This window comes from Polyodon spathula, chromosome 2 (genome assembly GCF_017654505.1).
Source record: "Polyodon spathula isolate WHYD16114869_AA chromosome 2, ASM1765450v1, whole genome shotgun sequence".
Taxonomy (NCBI): Eukaryota; Metazoa; Chordata; class Actinopteri; order Acipenseriformes; family Polyodontidae; genus Polyodon; species Polyodon spathula.
In genome coordinates this window covers 27,624,220-27,647,295 of record NC_054535.1, presented here as the reverse complement: position 1 = coordinate 27,647,295, position 23,076 = coordinate 27,624,220, and the positions used below count along the sequence as shown (strand labels likewise).

Sequence of the window (23,076 nt, the reverse complement as noted above, 5' to 3'; positions counted from 1 at the left end):
TTACTTTATTTCTATAGGATTGCATGATATGAGGAACATGGGGGGTGGGGGGGGGCAGAATTGCAGTCCTTTCATAGTAGTTATCAGATTCATTTTGCCGGTGAAAACTGCTGAGTGTGTTACTATTAATGTAAAGGGGAAAGTCCATTATGACGTGATACACTTCTCAGAAATGACGCTGTAGCATATTTCAGTAAATGGGTGATTTACTACAAATTTGTCTAACAGTCATTTCTAAAAATATTATATAATAATTATATTTGTAATGTGGACCTGAGCCAACTGAAGTGACAGGAAAAGGTTGTTCTAGTGTGTTTGCTTGGTAGTAGTGTATCTCCCTGCACAGCTTTGTAGGCAGTCTTCTTGACCAAATATACTTTTTGCCTCAGTTTTGTTATGTATTCAATTTTAATTAGTTTCTGTGCAACATTTATTGTCATATTTGAAAGTCTAGTAGGGTTATTTATGCAAGACTGCAGTAGAACAAGCTTGTTATATGTGTGTATTGGTCCGCAATAACTGGTCAAATAAGAGGGGGTAAAAGAGGTGGTGGGTGGACTTAGAACAGAGAAAGACTGACATGTCATTTTTCTGAGTCTGGGATTCATAGCAGGCCTTAAACAGACAGAACAGCTGGTACATGCTTGTGACTGAATAAATATGGAATCTAGTGATGTAGCATGGACACACTGGCCTTTTAAAGAATTAGGTTGGTGTTGGTAAAGGCTGTAAATGTTTTCCCAAAATGTCAAATCTGTAGAAGGTGGACCAACATTATTTTTTGTCTGACATCTTTCCACATTTCCAACCTGATATTTGTAAGGCATCCATTACCTACATGATAAATAATGAGGAGCTATGTTAATATTTTCAATTTCACATCAGACTCATACTGGGAATAAAATGTTCATTGTTTATAATGAATTTGTAAGATTTTACAAGATATTCTGTAATGATATAAGAAATGTTCACATGGGTTTATAACAGATGTAGCTGAAGGCAGTCTATTTTTTTCTTTTTGTCTAGAATAATGGTGAATAATTGTGTCATTATTTATTGGATGTTTCCCTTGGGGTTTTCTCATTACATGAACATGATTACCATGCTATGCTTAGTTGGACCATTACCATTAAATTCACTACAGAATACATGTTTTATTTCATGGAGAACACAGTATCTGAGAGTAGTTTTATGATGTGTAAAGTTTGTATATGTTGCATGTTATTGCAGGACTTTTTCAGTGAATGTTTAGCATTGAAAGTGTATTTTGGAGTCATGCAAAGAATGCCAATACAAATTTGGTTTATGCAGTATGTGCTTATTATTATACCTGTTTTAGTTTGTGTGGGAACAGAGGACAACAGTAGTACATTTGTGTAACAGTTTAGGACAGGGGTAGTTGGTTGTTTTTTGTCAACTCCTTAGTTAAGGTCACCATATGGTTATACTTCGGGACCTTTCCCGAACCCATAGAGGTCTGTATGTACTGTCAATCTCGTTCCTACCAAAAAGCATCATAATCGTAAAATACTATTTAACAAAAAATTGTGCATAGCATTATAAAACTGTAGTGTAGTAAAGTACAGGAATTGCATTGTGTAAGCTTGATGGTATTATTATAAACTACAAAATGTCATATTCATCATGGCAATCTTCATAAGTGAGTAGATTGTTTAAAATAAGAAAATAGAGTACCATATCTATAAAGAGTATTCAGTATGCCTACCCACGTACTTGCTTTTGATTGTCAGGCCTAATAGTTACTATATAGGACCAAAGCTTGCCCTGGAACTGATGACTGGATTTAGCTGTGGTCTCTGCCATCTATTTCAGAAACAATTAGAGAATGTTAGACTATGTTGGATTTGGATTGGAAACAAACTTCGTTTTTTTTAGGTTTCTAATAGTTGCTTGAACCTGTAATATTTATTTTTACAGACAGTAGAAGAGTTTTTCACAGAACTGAAAAATAGGGAGCAGCCCAATGTCGTCTTGGTGTCCCAAAACACTGCTGTGAAATTTTTGATTGCAAGAAAGTTTGATGTATCTCGAGCCATTGATTTATTCCAGGCATATAAAGTAAGTACTCCATCTCATAAATTTCAGTAATGGGGTGTGATGCAGTGCTTGCAACTGTAAGCAGGAATTATGCCTAATTTGGGAATGCAGCACATTTCTAGATATTCTTGTGCCAGTTGCTTTTGTCTTTTTGTATGGTTTTGTAACAGCAGTAGTAAATTAATGTATCTTAAAAAAAAAAAAAAAGGGGGGGGATAAAATGTAGGCCGATGTTCAGCAAATCGGTTTGGATAGAAATGTAAATGACCTAACCTGAGAACTTTCCATATATGTTAATTTATGATTTGTTAATTAATAATCTGTTTCTGTATTGTGTTTATTTTTGTAATTGTGTTTTGATTGAAAAATCGTATTGACAAAAGTATGCAACAGAAGCATTTTGGAAGCATGGGTAGCATTTTACGTATAACTTTACAGATTGCTTTTTCTTACGTTTTAACTGGGATAGGTTTCTAACATGAATATATTTTACACTTACAATACAAACAAATGTTACAATTGTTTTCATGTTCAGAATACAAGATTAAAAGAAGGCATTTACAATATCAATCCTGATGAAGAGCCTCTACGTTCAGAACTGCTGAGTGGCAAATTTACTGTTTTAGTAAGTATGTGCCTTTGTGAGTAGTACTTGTTCCAAGTAATTTTTCCCTTTTTGTTTTTTATGATCAAAGATTACATTGTAACATACATTGTATGTGATGCCTTATCTGTTCTTGGAAATACGTGCACCTGCTTTGTTTTAGAAACATGCAAACAAGCATCATTTCCAGGTACCAAAACACTAAGACCACAATAAAACAGGTAGAAAAGTGCTTCTGGAATCAGGTCAGTGTTCTACTTGTAACACAGATGCAGAACTCCAACAGACTTTTATACATCATATTGAGCAAACTGTTTGGAATGCTAAATATGGTAACAAAAATGGTTCACAAAAGTAAACTACAAACAAACACCAGCATGCCTTTGATACCAAGAATAACTTTTTTCCTCCCGTTTTACTGACAAGGAAAGAAAGTTAAAAAAAAAAAAAAAAAAAAAAAAAAGACTGCCAAGGCTGATAAAGAATACCTTACTCCATTTTGAGTGCTTTGCTAGTAAGTTCCATATAGTTTAATTAACCTGTTGTTAATTATAAAGACTACCTCTGTGCTTTGGAGTGAAACTTTATTTATCACAAGTAGTTTCCATGGGTAGAATTTTCACAATGTTTTTTTTTTTTTATATATATAAAAGAATTGACAAGAATTCAGATCAGCAAACTTTAAAGAAAAAAAAAAGTCCTCAGTATGTTAACTTAATATTTTTACTGTAAGCTGAAACAGAAAATCAAGTAAACATTAGTTGTTCTTGCAATTTCTGTTTTAAGTTTTATTTTCTGTAATTTTGAAAACATTAAGCTATTTTTTCTCCTGTCAGCCTGGAAGAGATGCTAAAGGAGCAGCTCTAGCCTTGTTCACTGCCAGGTTACATAGACCTGATGTTACTACACATAAAGCAGTACTTCAGGCTATAATCTATCAACTGGACAGAGCAATTGAAAGGTATCTTGATCTTATAATATTTTCTGATTAAAATAACCATTTGGAATAATTAAAAATATATATACACTGAACAAAAATATAAATGCAACATGTAAAGTGTTGGTCCTATGTTTCATGAGCTGAAATAAAAGATCCCAGAAATTTCCCATACAGACAAAAAGCTTATTTTTCTCAAATTTTGTGCACAAATTTGTTTACATCCCTGTTAGTGAGCATTTTTCCTTTGCCAAGATAATCCATCCACTTGACAGGTGTGGCATATCAAGATCTGATTAAACAGCATGATCATTACACAGGTGCACCTTGTGCTGGGGACAATAAAAGGCAACAGTAAAATGTGCAATTTTATCATACAACACAATGCCACAGATGTCTTAAGTTTTGAGGGAGTGTGCAATTGGCGTGATGACTGTAGGAATGTCCACCTGAGCTGTTGCCAGAGAATTGTTTTCATTTCTGTACCATAAGCCGCCTCTAACGTCGTTTTAGATAATTTGGCAGATCGTCCAACCAGCCTCATAACCACAGACCACGTGTAACCACGCCAGCCCAGGACCTCTACATCTGTCTTCTTCACCAGCGGGATAGTCTGAGACCAGCCACCTGGAGAGCTGATGAAACTGGGTTTGCACAACTGTAGAAACTGTCAGAAACCATCTCAGGGAAGCTCATCTGCTTGCTCGTCGTCCTCACCAGGGTCTTGACCTGACTGCAGTTCAGCATCGTAACAGACTTCAGTGAGAAAATGCTCACCTTCGATGGCCACTGACACGCTGGAGAAGTGTGCTGTTCACGGATGAATCCCGGTTTCAACTGTACCAGCCAGATGGCAGACAGCGTGTATGGTGTGGGCATGCGGTTTGCTGATGTCAACGTTGTGAACCCATGGTGGCGGTGGGGTTATGGTATGGGTAGGCATAAGCTACGGACAACGAACACAATTGCATTTTATCGATGGCAATTTGAATGCACAGAGATACTGTGACGAGATCTTGAAGCCCATTGTCGTGCCATTCATCCACCGCCATCACCTCGTGTTTCAGCATGATAATGCATGGCCCCATGTCGTAAGGATCTGTACACAATTCATGGAAGCTGAAAATGTCCCAGCTCTTCCATGGCTTGCATACTCACCAGACATGTCACCCATTGAGCATGCTCAACGGGTGATCAACGTGTATATCCAGCAACTTCGCACAGCCATTGAAGAGGAGTGGGACAACATTCCACAGGCCACAATCAACAACCTGATCAACTCTATGCGAAGGAGATGTGTTGCGCTGCATGAGGCAAATTGTGGTCACTCCAGATACTCACTGGTTTTCTGATCCACGCCCATACTTTTTTCTTTTTTTTATAAAGTAACTGTGACCAACAGGTGCATATCTGTATTCCCAATCAAGTGAAATCCATAGATTAGGGCCTAATGAATTTATTTCAATTGACTGATTTCCTTATATGAACTGTAACTCAGTAAAATCTTTGAAATTGTTGCATGTTGCATTTATATTTTTGTTCAGTGTATATTGCGTGCAGAAATGTGTGTTTTTCAGTGATTGCTCTTTTAAAAGTGTGATTGTTGTTGGATTTGGACAAATGCACAGCTCCTTAACGGGAAAGTCTCATTTGTGACGTCTAAGATCAATTGTAATAAAGTATATAACATGCAACGTGAAGTAACAGGATTCACACAGGATTCCTGTGTTAATGTCGAGTGAGCGCCATGTGGAGTTCGCAGGAATGGTCAGTGTTTGTAGCATAAAAGTAGCATGAGAGAAGGATGCTTTGCAGCCCAGGTTCCACGAGTTAAATCCTTGTACAGTACCTATCTATTGTCCCTACAGCAGTCATTTTCTCCATTTTAAAACCATTGCATACATGCATACTTGCACATCTACAGGTGTAGTCAGTAGGTTACATACCCCAAGGTTTTGCTTTTGTGGAAGAGAAAAAGTTACAAGAAATAGATGTCTGCAGTTATTTCAGCATTTTTTATTTATTTTTTTTGCAAAGCTCCAAAAATACAAATTCAGAAGTATTCATACCCTGGCAAAGAGAATTAAATTACTATAAATCACACATTAAATGGCACTCTCATGCAAAAATTGGGTCTTTTGTTTAAGTAATATACATTATACAAATCCAAAGTTGTGTTAAAATACACTACCAAATCGTTATATGTAGCAAGTTTATATGGCGATGCGGCTGTGTATGGAGCCGGGTATAGTATCCAGCGCACTGGGGGGGCAGTACCTGTAGCAGTTGTAGTTCTTCAATAAAATATGTACTGAATACCTAGTGTACAAGACCGTGTAAGAAGTGCTATGGTAGAATATGTTTGAAACATACAAAATATACACTAACACTAATAATTTTAATTAAAAAAAATGGAGCCCCTTCCAGCTCGTGTTATCCAGAGGCAAACCTTTAATTTCTTCATACACCAGCTTGACAGCAAAGCGTTGTGTAGCGTAAGCTGTATTGAAAGAAATGTCTCAAAACCCCTCTGCTGTTTGGGATTTTTTTAAATGCCCGTATGACCAAAAAAAAAAGTTGAACCCAAACTGCAAGCAACTGTTGATGTATCATGAAGGCACAACCAATCTCCACTTGGCAAGTGTAAGTTCGTAGTATTTTAACCCTTTGCAGTCCATTTAGTCAGCGCTTGTCAGGTGCGTCAGGACCAATTTATTTTCGCACACATTGTTTATTTTACACATGCTGTTTTAAAATACCTTTTTTCAGAGTAAAACAGGTTTAAAAGGCATGAATACACCGTATAACAATTATATATATATTTTTTTTTTGTTCCTGGGTAGTAAGTGTTATTTCCTAATTGCTTATGCCTCAAAAGTATAGAAAATAGCTATTATTCCCCACAAACTTTGCTTTTGTGACCAGGACAGGTACATTTCAAAATATCACTATTTCCAATGAGAAAACAGGCGCTTTTGTGTCTTTTCCTTCACATAGTCAGAAAAAAACAACATATGAATCCAAATGAACATGTATTTATACTAAAGTAATACAAAAATGACTACAAAAGATTTAGAAGCGAGTAGTTTTTCGAGATTTATGATTATACTGTAAATTTACAGTATAATCGTAAATCTCGAAAAACTACTCTCAATTTAATTTAGAAGCGAGTAGTTTTTCAAGAGTTTTTTTCGGCTTCGTTTGGCTCGTATCAGTTTCACCCGGCCATTAAAAGGTTTTCTTGGCTTTTTCTGGAGAAAAACGTCAAGAGACCAGTGCTTTAAGTCTTTTTGATGTCCGACATTGGACTGGAAAGGGAAAATTGTAATGTCAGACCTAATCCGACATTGGACCGCAAAGGGTTAATACTTTTAGTAGTAGTAGTAGTAGTAGTAGTAAAATGTGACTCATAACCTGCTTGGAACGGTGACTGTTAAGAAAAGCTTTGTCGGTTTTGATAACACTTCATCATAATAATCATTCTCATGGGTCTACTAAACCTTTTGAGAATGATAGATGAAACCTGCTAGCAAGCGTTATTTTAACAGGAGTAGTTATGGATTCCAGGATTCATTAGGGACTATACATCAGTTTACACAAACTGGAAACATGAGGGTGACACCAAGAAAAAAAAAGTACACAGTTAACCGGGGGAACAGAATTCAGATAAAGACAAATTATCTAAATGAGACTTCCCCTTTAACAGAGAGAAAAACTACATGTACATAATTACATATGAAATAATTTCTGGTGCGAGATGTTAGTTATAAAATTTAAGGTACAAGGGAAAAATAGTGAATGAAAATATAAGCAAAAATGCTTATGTTTACTCTCTTATTTGGTCTCTGTCTCCGATTGCATACAGTAAGCATTCACTACTTGTATTTTGTGGTGTTTTTTTTTGTATTTTGTATTTAAGTATGGTTTGAAGGACTTCATTTGATGTACTGTACTAGTAATTTTATAAAGTACATACAGAACTTCGTCTGTTCGTGTTTTAGTATAACTCGTCTGCTGTGTCTGTGGCTCTGATACTTAGATCTCAGTAACGGCTCTGTCTTGATAAAATCCTGGAACATATTAGATATGCAGCCAAATTAATTCTTACACTCCGATGTCCATTGCAAATTGACCAAAAACATACAATTAACTGTTTATTTTAACTCTCAACACAGCAGACCAGATAATTGTTCTGGTCTTGAGTATACCCCTTTTTAAATGTTTGTATGACTATTTAATTAGTTATCATTGGGTTGCCTTTTTGCAAAGTTCCTTATTTATATATTGGACCATTATATATATTATATATATATATATATATATATATATATATATATATATATATATATATATATATATATATATATATATATATATATATATATATATCCGGACCAATTTGTCACAAGAAACACCCCATTCACATATGGGTACTACTCAAAAATGAAGATGATTTTTCAGATTTTCCTTCATTTGCATTCTGTATACATGCCCTGTCGTTAGGTACACTGACCATTGATATTTTATGCCCCTGTTTAGCATCTGCATTCAAATGCAAAGTATAAGTCAACTTGAAATTCATTCCATGTACTAAATCACATTTTTCTGAGCTGTTGAATTTAAAGCAGCTGGCAATTGGCATGACAACTGACTAGCGAGGCTCTCACTTGTGAAAATGCTCTACTGACACAAGCAATCTGATTAAAAAAAAAAAAAAAAAATCTGGACAATGTAATATCTTGAATAAATTGTAAAAAGGAGGCAAATGCTCAGCTTTCTAAAGAGGGGTACACTATATACTACTTTTGCTTTCTGAAAACATTTCTCGTTGGTTTTATGGATGCACAGGAGTTGTATGTGTAAATTCTTATTTAAAAATGAACACTCGTTACAGTTAAAGCCATATATATAGACATGACCTGATTAGAAAAATGTTTAGATTTTGTGCAGATGAAAGATCCAGGTGGATCCAGGGTAAATATGTGTGTTATAACAAGGTTATGTTCTTCTCTTTCAGTGTAGAGACACAGCGAGATGGCCTAATTTTCATCTATGATATGACCAGTTCAACATATGGAAACTTTGATTACGAACTCTGTGTGAAAATCTTGAATCTTCTAAAGGTATAAAGAATTGTTTCTATGTCAGTTTTTTTACAGCTTATGGCTTACTAAAAAATACATTTGTTACTGGCGGTCAGTTATGGGAAAACCTGGAAATGTTACTGAAATGCAACTAAGAAAGGAAGAATCGCCAGACTTGATTTATATAAAAATGTATTAACCACCTTGAAAGAATGCAGCAGAGGATATGCTTTGCTGGCATTTTATTGCACACTTTTCTCATCAAAATATCCTTGTTAGTGATCACAGCTGCACATACTCTAGGCATTATATTGCCGTCTATTTTTATCCATTTAGTCCTAATCATCTCACAGAGCATATTTATGCTATGCAGTCTTCTTTTTCACTCTCCTGTAAAGCTCATCCCATAACATTTCAATTGTGTAAAGGTCAGGCAACTGGGGAGGTGAGTGCATCCACTGCAAAAGCTGTTGTTCTTTCTGATTTTAAGTAATTGAGTTTATTCAGTGTGTTTAGGGTCATTGTCATGTTGAAAAACAAACCCTTCACCCACTAGTCACCTTCCTAATGGTATTCTGTGACGATAAAGAATGGAATGGTACAATATTGTTCTTTTACAAATGTTCTGATTTTACTACAAAACAACCCTAGACCTTCACGTTACCACCTCCACAATCTCGCCTTTTTTTTCTTCTCATGTACTATTTCCTTTTGGAGCTGAAAACTTCAAATATTGATCCATCTGTCCATAACACTGTTCTTCATTGTTGTTTTGACCAGTGTCTATGGTTTAGTACCCATTCCAGGCATTTTTGAAGGTTTGAGCTGCAGCTCTCCCTGTCATACCAACTTCTCAAAGACATGTCTTTTTCCTTTGATATGGGGACTTCTGATGTGGAATTGAAAACAGCAAGCAAGTTGAGTGCTGGTTAAGAAACAATTAGCCTTGGACTTTTGAACAATCGGTCTGCCTTCTCTTTTAGTTGTTTTCCTCTTTCTGTCTTGGTCACTTTTGTTTACATAGCTAACCATTTTTCTGTATTTGGTGATTGTGGTCTGCACTCCATAATGCAAAACATTGACTTATTTTTCTCTCATGGAATACCCTTCCTTGTGAAGGGTAAGTACAGATAGTCATATTTTATCTCCTTCCTTCGAGCCATGGTAACTCACTGTACACTCTTTTGTCATTTAAAAGATCCCACATGGCTGTTGTCTGTTAGTTCAGGTTCTGAAAGCTGTCTGTAGCTTTCTGACTGAGGGGGAATGTACACTCTGTTACACGAAGTAATAGTTTCATGGGAGAAAGGTAAAATGTATCCCTGCGTTTGCAGCGTTACATTGGCTTCCTGTACAGTTATAAAGCTTTAAATGGCCTTGCTCCCCTATATCTAAAATTTGCTGACCCCGTATGTACCCAATCATGCTTTTAGATCACAGGATGAAGTTTCTTAGTATTCCCTGGATGCAGAGGAAGGCGGCAAATGGCAGGGCATTCAGCTTTAGAGCACTGAAGTTCTGAAATATCCCACAATTTGTAAGGGATGCACCATCTGTTGCTGATTTTAAGATTAAAGATACATTTTTTTTTTTTTATAATTTAGCTTATGTTCTTTATAGGGAGCATACGTTTTTTATTTTTATACTTATTTTTATCACTGCTTTTTTAAAAATTTGGAATCAGCAATTATTTTTTCTCATTTTCCCCCCAATTTGGAAAGCCCAATTATTTTTTATTTCAAGCTGGCTCATCGCTGCCACCCCCGCGCTGATGAAATGCGCGCCGTCAGCCGTCCGCTTCTTTTCGCTCTGCAGACCTGCCATGCAGCCACCTCCGAGCTACAGAATCAGAGGACCATGCAGCTCCGGGCAACTTGCAGGCACCCGGCCAGTCTACATGGGTCGCTGGTGTGCAGTGAGCTGAAGTCACCCTGGCTGACCTAAGCCCTCCCCACCAGGAGGGCACTCGGCCAATTGCGTGCTGCCCCCTGGGAACCCATCCATGGTCAGCAGTGGAGTAACCTGGACTCGAACCGGCAACCTCCAGACTATAGGGTGCATCCTGCACTCCGCGTGGAGTGCCTTTACCGGATACACCACTCAGGAGCCCCATCACTGCTTTTTAAAGTAATAATTAAAATGACCTGTTTTACTATTTTACTGTGTGTAATTTAAAGGGGTATTTGTATTTTGCTGTCTTTTACTTGCTTTATGTGTTATTCATTTTTGTTTTTATCTATATAGCACTTTGAAGCAATTTATCGCGAAAGGCGCTATATAAGCAATAAAGATTGATTTGATGTTTCCTTCTGAAATGAATGATAAACTTCTGCAGAAGCCAGTGGTTTTTGTATAGTTTTCCTTTTTTCAGTAAGGTTTAAGGGTGCTCTCGTAATTGACCGCCATTGTTGCTAGCATAATATCAGTAAATCCTGTCATGTATTACCATCACTTCATACATCTCAAGTTTTCCTATGTGAAAGATGCACACATTATGTTAAACGTGTATTTGATTTTTAAACTGTAAAACTGGTGAATGTCTCGTGCACTCAGTGCTGTATCAACACTATGAAGTTGCTTCTAGGAAAGTTTGGGTCCTTTAGATTGTTTCTTTAAAAGAACCCAAGCTCCCAGAAGCTAGATGCATTGACGTGTCTGAGTGCCAATGTGAGAGGGTAGTGGGCGGAGTCTAATGGTGGTGTTAATGGGACTGGCAGAAGAAAATACTCAGGAGGCTTGACTTAGTTCTCTCCGCAGCAGGGTTTTATTAAGTTTGGTCGTAAAAATGACCACCGACCAGTAATTCAATCAAAAGAAAAGTAAAACAAAAGTAATGAAAATAAAAAATAAACAAAAATAATTTCCCCCACCAATATCAACAATGATAAAGGAGGAGGTGCAAAATAGATACAATTAATGAAGTCCCGCACACAATAAAAAATTGAAATAAATAGACATAAATTTCACTGGCGCTCCCGCGCTGGTCTCTAGGGGGCTCCCGGTCCTGGGTAAGATCTTTTAGCGGCGAGGTCCCGGTCATTCTTCCGGGTAACACTCTAGAGCGCCGTCTCCAGACTCTGAAAAACAACACACTATTGTATACAAAAAAAAATAAAAACATTCAGCAACACGTCTCGTTTCTCTGTTCCCAGGACTGAGCAACCGAGCTTAGATCGTACCATCCTTTTAAATACTATTCGACCCCGCCCTTGCCTCGGCCCCGGTCGCCGCTGTACCCAATCGGCGTACATAGTAACTCCGACTGAGGTACGTGGCGTGGCGGTCGCGGACTTCCGCGTTCGGGCGGAGCGAGCAATCTTTCTGGAATTCGTCTTTTCGCCGGTCTCGTCCCGTTTTATGCAACGCCACCAGCGATCGGGAGGATCGACCACAGCTCTGACCCGTTGCACCCCCGTCACATACTCCCCCCCTCAGAGTGGAGCTGTAGGCCCACTCGGCCTCTCCTACGTCCCCAATTGACCTCCCTTCCCTTGAAAAAAAAAATCAGCATTTTGGTGTTCCATATCAGCACGATGTCTGGTAGTATATTGGAAGGGTTGCAGCGCCAGACTCCACCGAGCAATCCGGGCGTTCGTGTCCCTCATCATGCTTAACCACTTAAGAGGGGCGTGGTCTGTGACGAGAGTGAATGGTCTTCCCAGGAGATAATATTTAAGAGAATTCATACCCCATTTAATGGCGAAACACTCTTTTTCAATTACCGAATAGTTTCTTTCTCGAGGAGCCATATTTTTACTAAGATACAGGACTGGGTGTTCGACTCCATCAATCTCCTGAGACAGAACAGCCCCCAGGCCAACGTCTGAGGCATCGGTCTGGAGGATGAACTCTTTGCTGAAGTCAGGTGACACTAGAGCTGGAGCTCGGGAGAGAGCGCTTTTGATACGATCAAATGCTTTTTGACATTGTTCAGTTCATTTCACTGAATTTGGGGAGCCCTTTTTCGTAAGGTCAGTGAGGGGTCCTGCAATGGTGGAAAACTCGGGGATGAATCGGCGATACTAGCCTGCCAGTCCCAACAATGACCTTACTTGAGCTTCGGTGTGAGGAATTGGAGTCTCCACCAAAGCCTGGACCTTGGAAGCGACTGGTTTCACTCGCCCGTTACCCATAATGACCCCTAAGTATTGAGTCTCTTGCTGCCCAAACGTGCACTTCTCCAACTTGACTGTTAGCCCCACCTCTCTCAGAGAATGCCGTTTTCTCTCGCGAGCTGGGGGTTAGGGGAATCTGCCAATATCCTTTTGTCAGGTCTAGAGTTGACAGATACCTCGCGTCCCCCAGTTGGTCAAGGAGTTCGTCCACTCGGGGCATTGGGTATGCATCGAATTTGGAGACCGCATTTACCTTGCGGAAGTCAACACAGAAGCGAGTAGTTCCGTCCTTCTTGGGTACCATTACTACAGGACTGCACCACTCGCTCTGAGAAGGTTCTATGACCCCCATTTCGAGCATACTCTCTACTTCCCAGCGCAAAACCTCTCTTTGACTCACCGGGACACGATGGGGACGCTGCCGAACTACTACACTTGGCAGAGTGACAATGGCATGTTGGATGATGTTGGTTCGGCCAGGCACCTCTGAAAAAACATCCCCACATGCCGCCACTAACTGTTCCAGCTCTTGTTTTTGGCAGGGAAGTAGCTGGTCCCCCACCTTAATCGAAGGATTATGGAGCCCCTGTTTCTGGTCCAAAATCCTCGATTACGCTATTTTGCATAATAAATAGAGCCTCTCGCTTTTGCCAGGGCTTTAACAAATTAACATGATAAATTTGTAGGGGCTTTTGGTGGTCCGGTTGCCGAATTTCTTAATTCACTGGCCCGAACCACCTCATAAGGGCCTTGCCACTTTACATACAGCTTCGATTCGGTGGAGAGAAGGAGTAACAGTACCCGGTCACCTGGTCGAAAAGTTCAAAGCCTTGCTCGTTTATTATAATGCCGCATCTGCTCTTGCTGGGCGTTTCATAGATTCTCCTGGGCCAATCGCCCAATTTAGTTCTAAACGGTCCCGCAATAGAAGGACATATTTAGCAACATTTTTATTGTCAAATTCTCACTCCTCCCAGCCCTCTCGTACCAGGTCGAGAATACCCCGAGGCTGTCTCCCGTACAATAGCTCAAACGGGGAGAACCCCGTAGAGCTCTGGGGCACTTCTCTTACTGCAAACATGAAAGGGGAGGAGCTTTGCCCAGTGTTTCTGTTCTTGATCTACGAATCGCCTCAACATCTGCTTTAGGGTCTGATTAAATCGTTCCACTAATCCGTCCGTCTGTGGATGGTAAACTGACGTGCGGATGGAACAAATTTTGAGCATTTTGTAGACCTCTTGCAGGGTGTCCGCCATAAAGTTAGTCCCTTGGTCTGTTAAGATCTCTTTGGGAATCCCTACTCTAGCCATAATGTGAACCAATTCTCGGGCGATGTTTGTGGCATTAGTAGAGCGCAGCAGCACCGCCTCGGGATATCGCATTGCGTAGTCCACCACTACCAATATGTGCTGATATCCCGAGTCGGCCGGCAGCAGCGGTCCTATAATGTCCATCGCAATCAGTTCAAAGTGGGTACCAACCATTGGCAGAGGAACCAGTGGAGCTGGGCGCACTGTAGCCGGCGCTACTTGCTGGCATTCGGGGCACTCGGCTACATATTTTGCCACGTCACCGTGTAGTCCCAACCAGAAAAATCGGGCCAGTATTCGTTCCAAAGTCTTTTCTCGACCCAGGTGGCCGGAAAAAAGGATATCGTGTGCTAACTGCAATATCTCAGCGTGAAAAGGTTTTGGAACGAGTAACTGGGTTACAGGCTGCCCTGTGCCCGAGGCTCGGGATACTCTATATAGTAGTCGCCTGGACACGATAAAATGGGGAAAAACAAGTGGCCCGGCGCCTTCAACTTCCTTCCCCTCGATCGACCGGACCCGTTCCCGGGCGTGTACCAGAGTGGGATCATTATTTTGCTCCCACTCAAAGTCCACATCCTGGTCCCAAGTCAAAGGTCGCTCGAGCGGTGGTGGCGTAGCATCTGCCCTTGGGGGCCTCAGTGGCCGGTTCCTGTGGTTCACAATGAACTCCCACCCCCTTCTTTCGTTTGGTCGGTTCAGAACGCTCTCTCACCAATCCCCATCCTTGTCTCGCTACTGCCCACTCAAACTTCTCAGCCCTCCGCTCTCGTTTTGTTTTCCGAGGTCGAAACTTGGTGGTAAACAGATCTGCTTTCAACGGGAAGATTTCGCCAATCTCTCTTCCCGTTGCTGTTTCTCTCATTTCAGTTAAGGATGGGGTCGGTACTGGGCGTAATTCATGGTAGAAAGGCCAGTCCCGACCCAATACTATGGGTTATGGAACCCACCTTGCGACAGCTACGACTACACGGCATGTCTGACCCTTCACGGTCAATCTAACTTTAGTGGTAGTGTAGGTCTTGGTGTCCCCGTGGATGCACGAGATTGCCACAGTTCCCTGAGGCCGCCAAGCCACACTTTCCAAGAGAGCTCTCGATACAATGGTGTGGTTACACCCCGAGTCCACTAAAGCTTGGGTACTCGGTCTCTATCTGAACAGATACAAGACAAGGTTCCTCCTGACCCTTTCCCCGGTACTTACCCTCCGCCGGTGTCAGATATCGAGAGGCCATGTCGCACTCCATGGCGGCAGGACAAACCTGGGCCAAGTGGCCCGGTTCGTGGCATCGAAAGCAGACCGGGGTGGTGGACGTTGCAGGAGACGGCTGCTTGTTTCCGGGTCCACCATAAGTGGGGCTTCCCGGTTTTGTTGTGGCCCAGCTGGGGGCTAACTTTGCCCTCCACTTTAGAGGCAAAGCTCCCGAAGGGTCGGTGGAAGCCGGAGGCCTCGTAACTATTGTGCGCGGTGTCATCTGAGCTCGGGTCCGGGTGGGCGGAGACAGGTTCCAAGGTTCCAAGGTTCCCGCCGTTCCGCAGCGTCTTGCAAGCCTCAGCCAGTTCAATGGCCTGCTCCAGGGATTCAGGAGCATGACGTGCCACCCAGTCCCGAGTTCCCGGCCCCAGTACTGTGAGGAACTGGTCGATGGCCACTGCCTCCATCGTCTGATGTGGGGTTCTCTATTCCGGGCGGAGCCATCGAGTGAGGTGATCCCACAACTGTTGGGCTGCTTGCTGTGGCCGGGCACCAGAGGGACGCACATACGCCCGGAACTTCCGACAGTGCGATTCTGGTTAAATTCAGGCGTCGAAGGATGGCTGTCTTGACTTTTTGGTAGTCCCGGGCCTCCTCATTATCCATGGCCTGGTAGGCCGCCTGGGCCTCCCCAGTGAGGCAGGGACCCAGGTGTAGTGCCCAGTGATCAGCTGGCCAAGATGACGCTTCGGGGACCCGTTCGAACATGGTCAGGAAAGCCTCCCGGTCGTACTCAGACGTCATCTGTTGCAGTCTGATCTTGGGTGGGGTAACTCCTGCCTCCGTCGGGGTTGAAGCTGTGGCGACTTGTTTGGTCTGGGCCAGGACCATGGACTGTACAGCCTGGCAGAGAGAAAGCATCCGGTCCGCCATCGTCTGTATAGTTGCCGCTCGTTCGGCCTCCCTCTGGGCGTCTCGTTCCTCACGTCGACGCTCCACTCCATCCCGGTGTCTCTCCAGATCCTCCAGGAGAGACCTGAGTCCTTGCCAGTCCAGACTCATCCCACTCTGACACCAAATGTGAGAGGGTAGTGGGCTGAGTCAAATGGTGGTGTTAATGGGACTGGCAGAAAAAAATACTCAGGAGGCTTGACTTAGTTCTCCCCGCAGCAGGGTTTTATTAAGTTTGGTCGTAAAAATGACCACCGACCAGTAATTCAATCAAAAGAAAAGTAAAACAAAAGTAATGAAAATAAAAAATAAACAAAAATAATTTCCTCCACCAATATCAACAATGATAAAGGAGGAGGTGCAAAATAAAAAGGTACAATTAATGAAGTCCCGCACACAGTAAAAAATTGAAATAAATAGACATAAATTTCACTGGCGCTCCCGCGCTGGTCTCTAGGGGGCTCCCGGTCCTGGGTAAGATTTTATAGCGGCGAGGTCCCGGTCGTTCTTCCGGGTAACACTCCAGACTCTGAAAAACAACACACTATTGTATACAAAAAAAAAAAAAAACAACCATTCAGCAACACGTCTCGTTTCTCTGTTCCCAGGACTGAGCAACCGAGCTTAGATCGTACCGTCCTTTAAATCAAACGAGGAGACCCCGTAGAGCTCTGGGGCACTTCTCTTACTGCAAACATGAAAGGGGAGGAGCTTTGCCCAGTGTTTCTGTTCTTGATCTACGAATCGCCTCAACATCTGCTTTAGGGTCTGATTAAATCGTTCCACTAATCCGTCTGTCTGTGGATGGTAAACTGACGTGCGGATGGAACAAATTTTGAGCATTTTGTAGACCTCTTGCAGGGTGTCCGCCATAAAGTTAGTCCCTTGGTCCGTTAAGATCTCTTTGGGAATCCCTACTCTAGCCATAATGTGAACCAATTCTCGGGCGATGTTTGTGGCATTAGTAGAGCGCAGCAGCACCGCCTCGGGATATCGCATTGCGTAGTCCACCACTACCAATATGTGCTGATATCCCGAGTCGGCCGGCAGCAGCGGTCCTATAATGTCCATCGCAATCAGTTCAAAGTGGATACCAACCATTGGCAGAGGAACCAGTGGAGCTGGGCGCACTGTAGCCGGCGCTACTTGCTGGCATTCGGGGCACTCGGCTACATATTTTGCCACGTCACCGTGTAGTCCCAACCAGAAAAATCGGGCCAGTATTCGTTCCAAAGTCTTTTCTCGACCCAGGTGGCCGGAAAAAAGGATATCGTGTGCTAACCTCAATATCTCAACGCGAAAAGGTTTTGGAACGAGTAACTGGGTTACAGTCTGCCCTGTGCCCGAGGCTCGGGATACTCTAATAGTAGTCGCCTGGACACGATAAAATGGGGAAAAACAAGTGGCCCGGCGCCTTCAACTTCCTTCCCCTCGATCGACCGGACCCGTTCCCGGGCGTGTACCAGAGTGGGATCATTATTTTGCTCCCACTCAAAGTCCACATCCTGGTCCCAAGTCAAAGGTCGCTCGAGCGGTGGTGGCGTAGCATCTGCCCTTGGGGGGCCTCAGTGGCCGGTTCCTGTGGTTCACAATGAACTCCCACCCCCTTCTTTCGTTTGGTCGGTTCAGAACGCTCTCTCACCAATCCCCATCCTTGTCTCGCTACTGCCCACTCAAACTTCTCAGCCCTCCGCTCTCGTTTTGTTTTCCGAGGTCGAAACTTGGTGGTAAACAGATCTGCTTTCAACGGGAAGATTTCGCCAATCTCTCTTCCCGTTGCTGTTTCTCTCATTTCAGTTAAGGATGGGGTCGGTACTCGGCGTAATTCATGGTAGAAAGGCCAGTCCCGACCCAATACTATGGGTTATGGAACCCACCTTGCGACAGCTACGACTACACGGCATGTCTGACCCTTCACGGTCAATCTAACTTTAGTGGTAGTGTAGGTCTTGGTGTCCCCGTGGATGCACGAGATTGCCACAGTTCCCTGAGGCCGCCAAGCCACACTTTCCAAGAGAGCTCTCGATACAATGGTGTGGTTACACCCCGAGTCCACTAAAGCTTGGGTACTCGGTCTCTATCTGAACAGATACAAGACAAGGTTCCTCCTGACCCTTTCCCCGGTACTTACCCTCCGCCGGTGTCAGATATCGAGAGGCCATGTCGCACTCCATGGCGGCAGGACAAACCTGGGCCAAGTGGCCCGGTTCGTGGCATCGAAAGCAGACCGGGGTGGTGGACGTTGCAGGAGACGGCTGCTTGTTTCCGGGTCCACCATAAGTGGGGCTTCCCGGTTTTGTTGTGGCCCAGCTGGGGGCTAACTTTGCCCTCCACTTTAGAGGCAAAGCTCCCGAAGGGTCGGTGGAAGCCGGAGGCCTCGTAACTATTGTGCGCGGTGTCATCTGAGCTCGGGTCCGGGTGGGCGGAGACAGGTTCCAAGGTTCCAAGGTTCCCGCCGTTCCGCAGCGTCTTGCAAGCCTCAGCCAGTTCAATGGCCTGCTCCAGGGATTCAGGAGCATGACGTGCCACCCAGTCCCGAGTTCCCGGTCCCAGTACTGTGAGGAACTGGTCGATGGCCACTGCCTCCATCATCTGCTGTGGGGTTCTCGATTCCGGGCGGAGCCATCGAGTGAGGTGATCCCACAACTGTTGGGCTGCTTGCTGTGGCCGGGCACCAGAGGGACGCACATACGCCCGGAACTTCCGACAGTGCGATTCTGGTTAAATTCAGGCGTCGAAGGATGGCTGTCTTGACTTTTTGGTAGTCCCGGGCCTCCTCATTATCCATGGCCTGGTAGGCCGCCTGGGCCTCCCCAGTGAGGCAGGGACCCAGGTGTAGTGCCCAGTGATCAGCTGGCCAAGATGACGCTTCGGGGACCCGTTCGAACATGGTCAGGAAAGCCTCCCGGTCGTACTCAGACGTCATCTGTTGCAGTCTGATCTTGGGTGGGGTAACTCCTGCCTCCGTCGGGGTTGAAGCTGTGGCGACTTGTTTGGTCTGGGCCAGGACCATGGACTGTACAGCCTGGCAGAGAGAAAGCATCCGGTCCGCCATCGTCTGTATAGTTGCCGCTCGTTCGGCCTCCCTCTGGGCGTCTCGTTCCTCACGTCGACGCTCCACTCCATCCCGGTGTCTCTCCAGATCCTCCAGGAGAGACCTGAGTCCTTGCCAGTCCAGACTCATCCCACTCTGACACCAAATGTTAGAGGGTAGTGGGCTGAGTCAAATGGTGGTGTTAATGGGACTGGCAGAAAAAAATACTCAGGAGGCTTGACTTAGTTCTCCCCGCAGCAGGGTTTTATTAAGTTTGGTCGTAAAAATGACCACCGACCAGTAATTCAATCAAAAGAAAAGTAAAACAAAAGTAATGAAAATAAAAAATAAACAAAAATAATTTCCTCCACCAATATCAACAATGATAAAGGAGGAGGTGCAAAATAAAAAGGTACAATTAATGAAGTCCCGCACACAGTAAAAAATTGAAATAAATAGACATAAATTTCACTGGCGCTCCCGCGCTGGTCTCTAGGGGGCTCCCGGTCCTGGGTAAGATTTTATAGCGGCGAGGTCCCGGTCGTTCTTCCGGGTAACACTCCAGACTCTGAAAAACAACACACTATTGTATACAAAAAAAAAAAAAACAACCATTCAGCAACACGTCTCGTTTCTCTGTTCCCAGGACTGAGCAACCGAGCTTAGATCGTACCGTCCTTTAAATACTATTCGACCCCGCCCTTAGCCTCTGCCCCGGTTGCCGCTGTACCCAATCGGCGTACATAGTAACTCTGACTGAGGTACGTGGCGCGGCGGCCGCAGACTTCCGCGTTCGGGCGGTGCGAGCGATCTTTCTGGAATTCCCAGACGGTTCGACCTTTGTTTTTTTGCCGGTCTCGTCCCGTTTTATGCAACGCCACCAGCGGTCGGGAGGATCGACCACAGCTCCGACCCGTTGCACCCTCGTCACAGCCAATCACTACTTTTCTATGACCGACGTGTTTTCATGCAACCTTACCTTATGAGAAGTGTAGCGTTGAAGTAAATTAGCTTAACTGACAGCTTACCATAAAAAAATCAAAACCTTAATGTGTGCATTTTTCATGTAGGAAAACCTGAGACCTTCAGAATGATGGCAATAAATATTAGGTAAGCTTTACTGGAATCATTTTCTCAGCACATAGACTTTTAAATGATGATTCATGCCAAATTATTTTTATGGGGCGGCTGGCATTTGGGTTAATTTGATTGTATGTGTAAGAACAGCAAAGCTGTTCTTAAAATACATTTTATTTAAATAAAATTCTTCACATCAGCAACACAATATTGTATGTATAATTCAAAGCTGGATGCCAAATGCAAAGTAGCTGTTTTTAAGTAGATTTGGTGCAGGTGAAAGGTACAAGAATATTTTGTTAATTTTAATGCAGCAACCCAGTCTGCATCCTCTGGAATATTCTGTTTCCTTTGGAGAGTATACAGTTACAGACCTACAAATGCAAATTTTTAAACGCAAATTTGCTGATATGACCTGCCAAAAGTTCTGATTACATAGTTTAAAATATTAGCTATGCAGTGGTGTCCAAAGTCATTACCCCCTGAGGTTTTGAAAATTAATTCCACCATTTAGCTGTCTGAATGCATAGTTACAACTAATTGATGAAATAACTGTAAACTTTGGTATGAATCTTGGGATTTATCACAGCTTCTAGATGTCTTCCCATAGCATAATCCTTTATGTGCAAGTCTGAAGGATATCTGTAATTTATAATTACCTGAAATGGAGGGTATCAATACTTATTTTCACCATACATAATATATTTTATGTGTACTCTGTAGCTATCTATGTTCTACAGCTTATTGACTTCATTTTTATCTTTTGTCATCAGGGTGCATTTCCTGCAAGGCTGAAGTGCGTATTCATTGTTTCATCTCCTTTGTGGTTTCGAGCACCATTTGCTGTTCTCAGGCTTTTTGTGAGGGAGAAGCTAAGAGAGAGGGTATATTTTAAAAAATACATTATTACTGAAACAATGCATGATTTGTAGTATTAAGCTTTGTTAGGTTTTATTTTTTTTAAATGAAGGATGTTTCTTTTTTGCATCAGTTTCCGTAAGTTTTCTGTTAAACTTTTCCAGCATGGTACAAAGCATGCCGTAAATACTCATACTTCCTGTTTCCAGTTAATTTTATCACTAAACGGTATCAAAACCATTATTTTCGTTGTAATATAGTTAATCTGATATTATGATCTTATGTAACATAGTGTTCAGTAGGCCAGTACTGGCTATTTTAAAGGATTAAAAAGAAGAATAATGGATTTAATATGCATTTATATTACTTTAAGGTCTGCACTGTGAAAGCTCATGAGCTGGCAAACCACATACCAATGGAATCGTTGCCAGAGCATCTTGGAGGATCTTCTAAGTACAGCCATGTAGCTTGGATCCAAGCTTGTGTAAATTCCACCCAAGACCAGCAGAAAGGGGATTGCATGGACAGTCTTTTTCACTCCTACACCTTGGAGCAGAATCCTGCTAGTGATGGACTGAACTCAAATTGTAGTCCCCAGACTGTGACTGACAACACCAAACAGCAACATAATCATTATTGTGAAAACTGGACTAGCAACTTCCATGCTGATCCCAGTTCTTTGGGCAATTTGCAGAACTGGAATGGTTCTGTGGTGACTGTGAACTATGACGGAGCTGACGATTTTAGTGTCAACACAAACGGTCGCAAGCCTCCTCCACAGTCAGAAACCCCACCAGACACGCCTTTACACAAGCATGCCTCTGAAGAGCTAGCTGTTCCCCCACTGCCACAGAAATCCCGTCCATTGCCTTCAGTGATGGAGATGTCCATTCATTTGCCAGAGGATGGAGGGTTGCATATTCAGGAACTTGTACAGCATATAAAAAGGAAAAAGAAGAAAGGTATATATCAAGAGTATGAAGAAATCAGGAAAGAACCTCCATCTGGAACATTTGATTACTCCAAGTAAGTGTTTTTTTTAATATAGTTTTTCATTAAATACATTTTACATACATCATATTTAACCTGTTATTTATGAAAACACTGGTTTAAGTCAGATCCAGGACACCTGTTAATTGAAACTTAAATACTTTTATATTAAACATCTCGTAGCTAAGGAAGGAAGTGTTTCAATTAAATGCTCACAGTGGCAATTATTTAAATGTGTATTAATTACAGGACTCAAATGCATGGTTTCCATGCAGTTTAAAATCTCCAAATTCTGTCTTTGTTGTGAAACAGTGACGTAGCACGCGCATCCCTCACACGGCCTTCCAGAGATGCTAACGGCTACGAGTTTAGGGGTCCTTCAAAAACTGCTACGGAAATGTCACCTTGCTGTCATTAGCAATCGCACGTTTACTTGGTTGCTTATGGCTGTCAGTAAGACTGGGATTAAGTAATGGATTCCGTGATTTTAGTAGAGAACATTGAACTTTTCCAACACAACTTGAAATTCCACCTTAACACTAGAACCACCATGTTTATGTTACTACTTAGAACCACCAGCAGTAGTCGTTTTGACGGGTACATTTTAAATAGCTTCGATATGAAACTGAAACACGAACTGTCAGATACAACTCAGTTTTATTTATGAACATCATAACTAACATTTGCATAGCAGAAACACCATATTTTAAATGAAAAAATAAACAAAAGGATTTATTTTCTAAAGTACCGCACATAATGCATAACATAAAAAAATGAGAAACTGTAATAAAATAAACATTTCAAAAGAAGATATTGTGTAAACAGGTGTAAACTGCTATATGTACATACAAAATTGTAAAAAC

General features: G+C 42.4%; 1 protein-coding gene across 1 annotated transcript in view; it reads left to right on the top strand.

Annotated features, from left to right (window-relative positions):
• The window catches only part of LOC121294802 (tyrosine-protein phosphatase non-receptor type 9-like), a 37,228-nt gene that overhangs the window by 1,270 nt on the left and 12,882 nt on the right, over positions 1 to 23,076 (top strand). The window contains exons 2-7 of the mRNA XM_041218900.1: positions 1,939 to 2,079; positions 2,594 to 2,683; positions 3,499 to 3,623; positions 8,617 to 8,722; positions 21,139 to 21,249; positions 21,597 to 22,249. Of these exons, the coding sequence (XP_041074834.1) occupies positions 1,939 to 2,079; positions 2,594 to 2,683; positions 3,499 to 3,623; positions 8,617 to 8,722; positions 21,139 to 21,249; positions 21,597 to 22,249 (1,226 nt within the window). The remainder of the gene's footprint in view (positions 1 to 1,938; positions 2,080 to 2,593; positions 2,684 to 3,498; positions 3,624 to 8,616; positions 8,723 to 21,138; positions 21,250 to 21,596; positions 22,250 to 23,076) is intronic.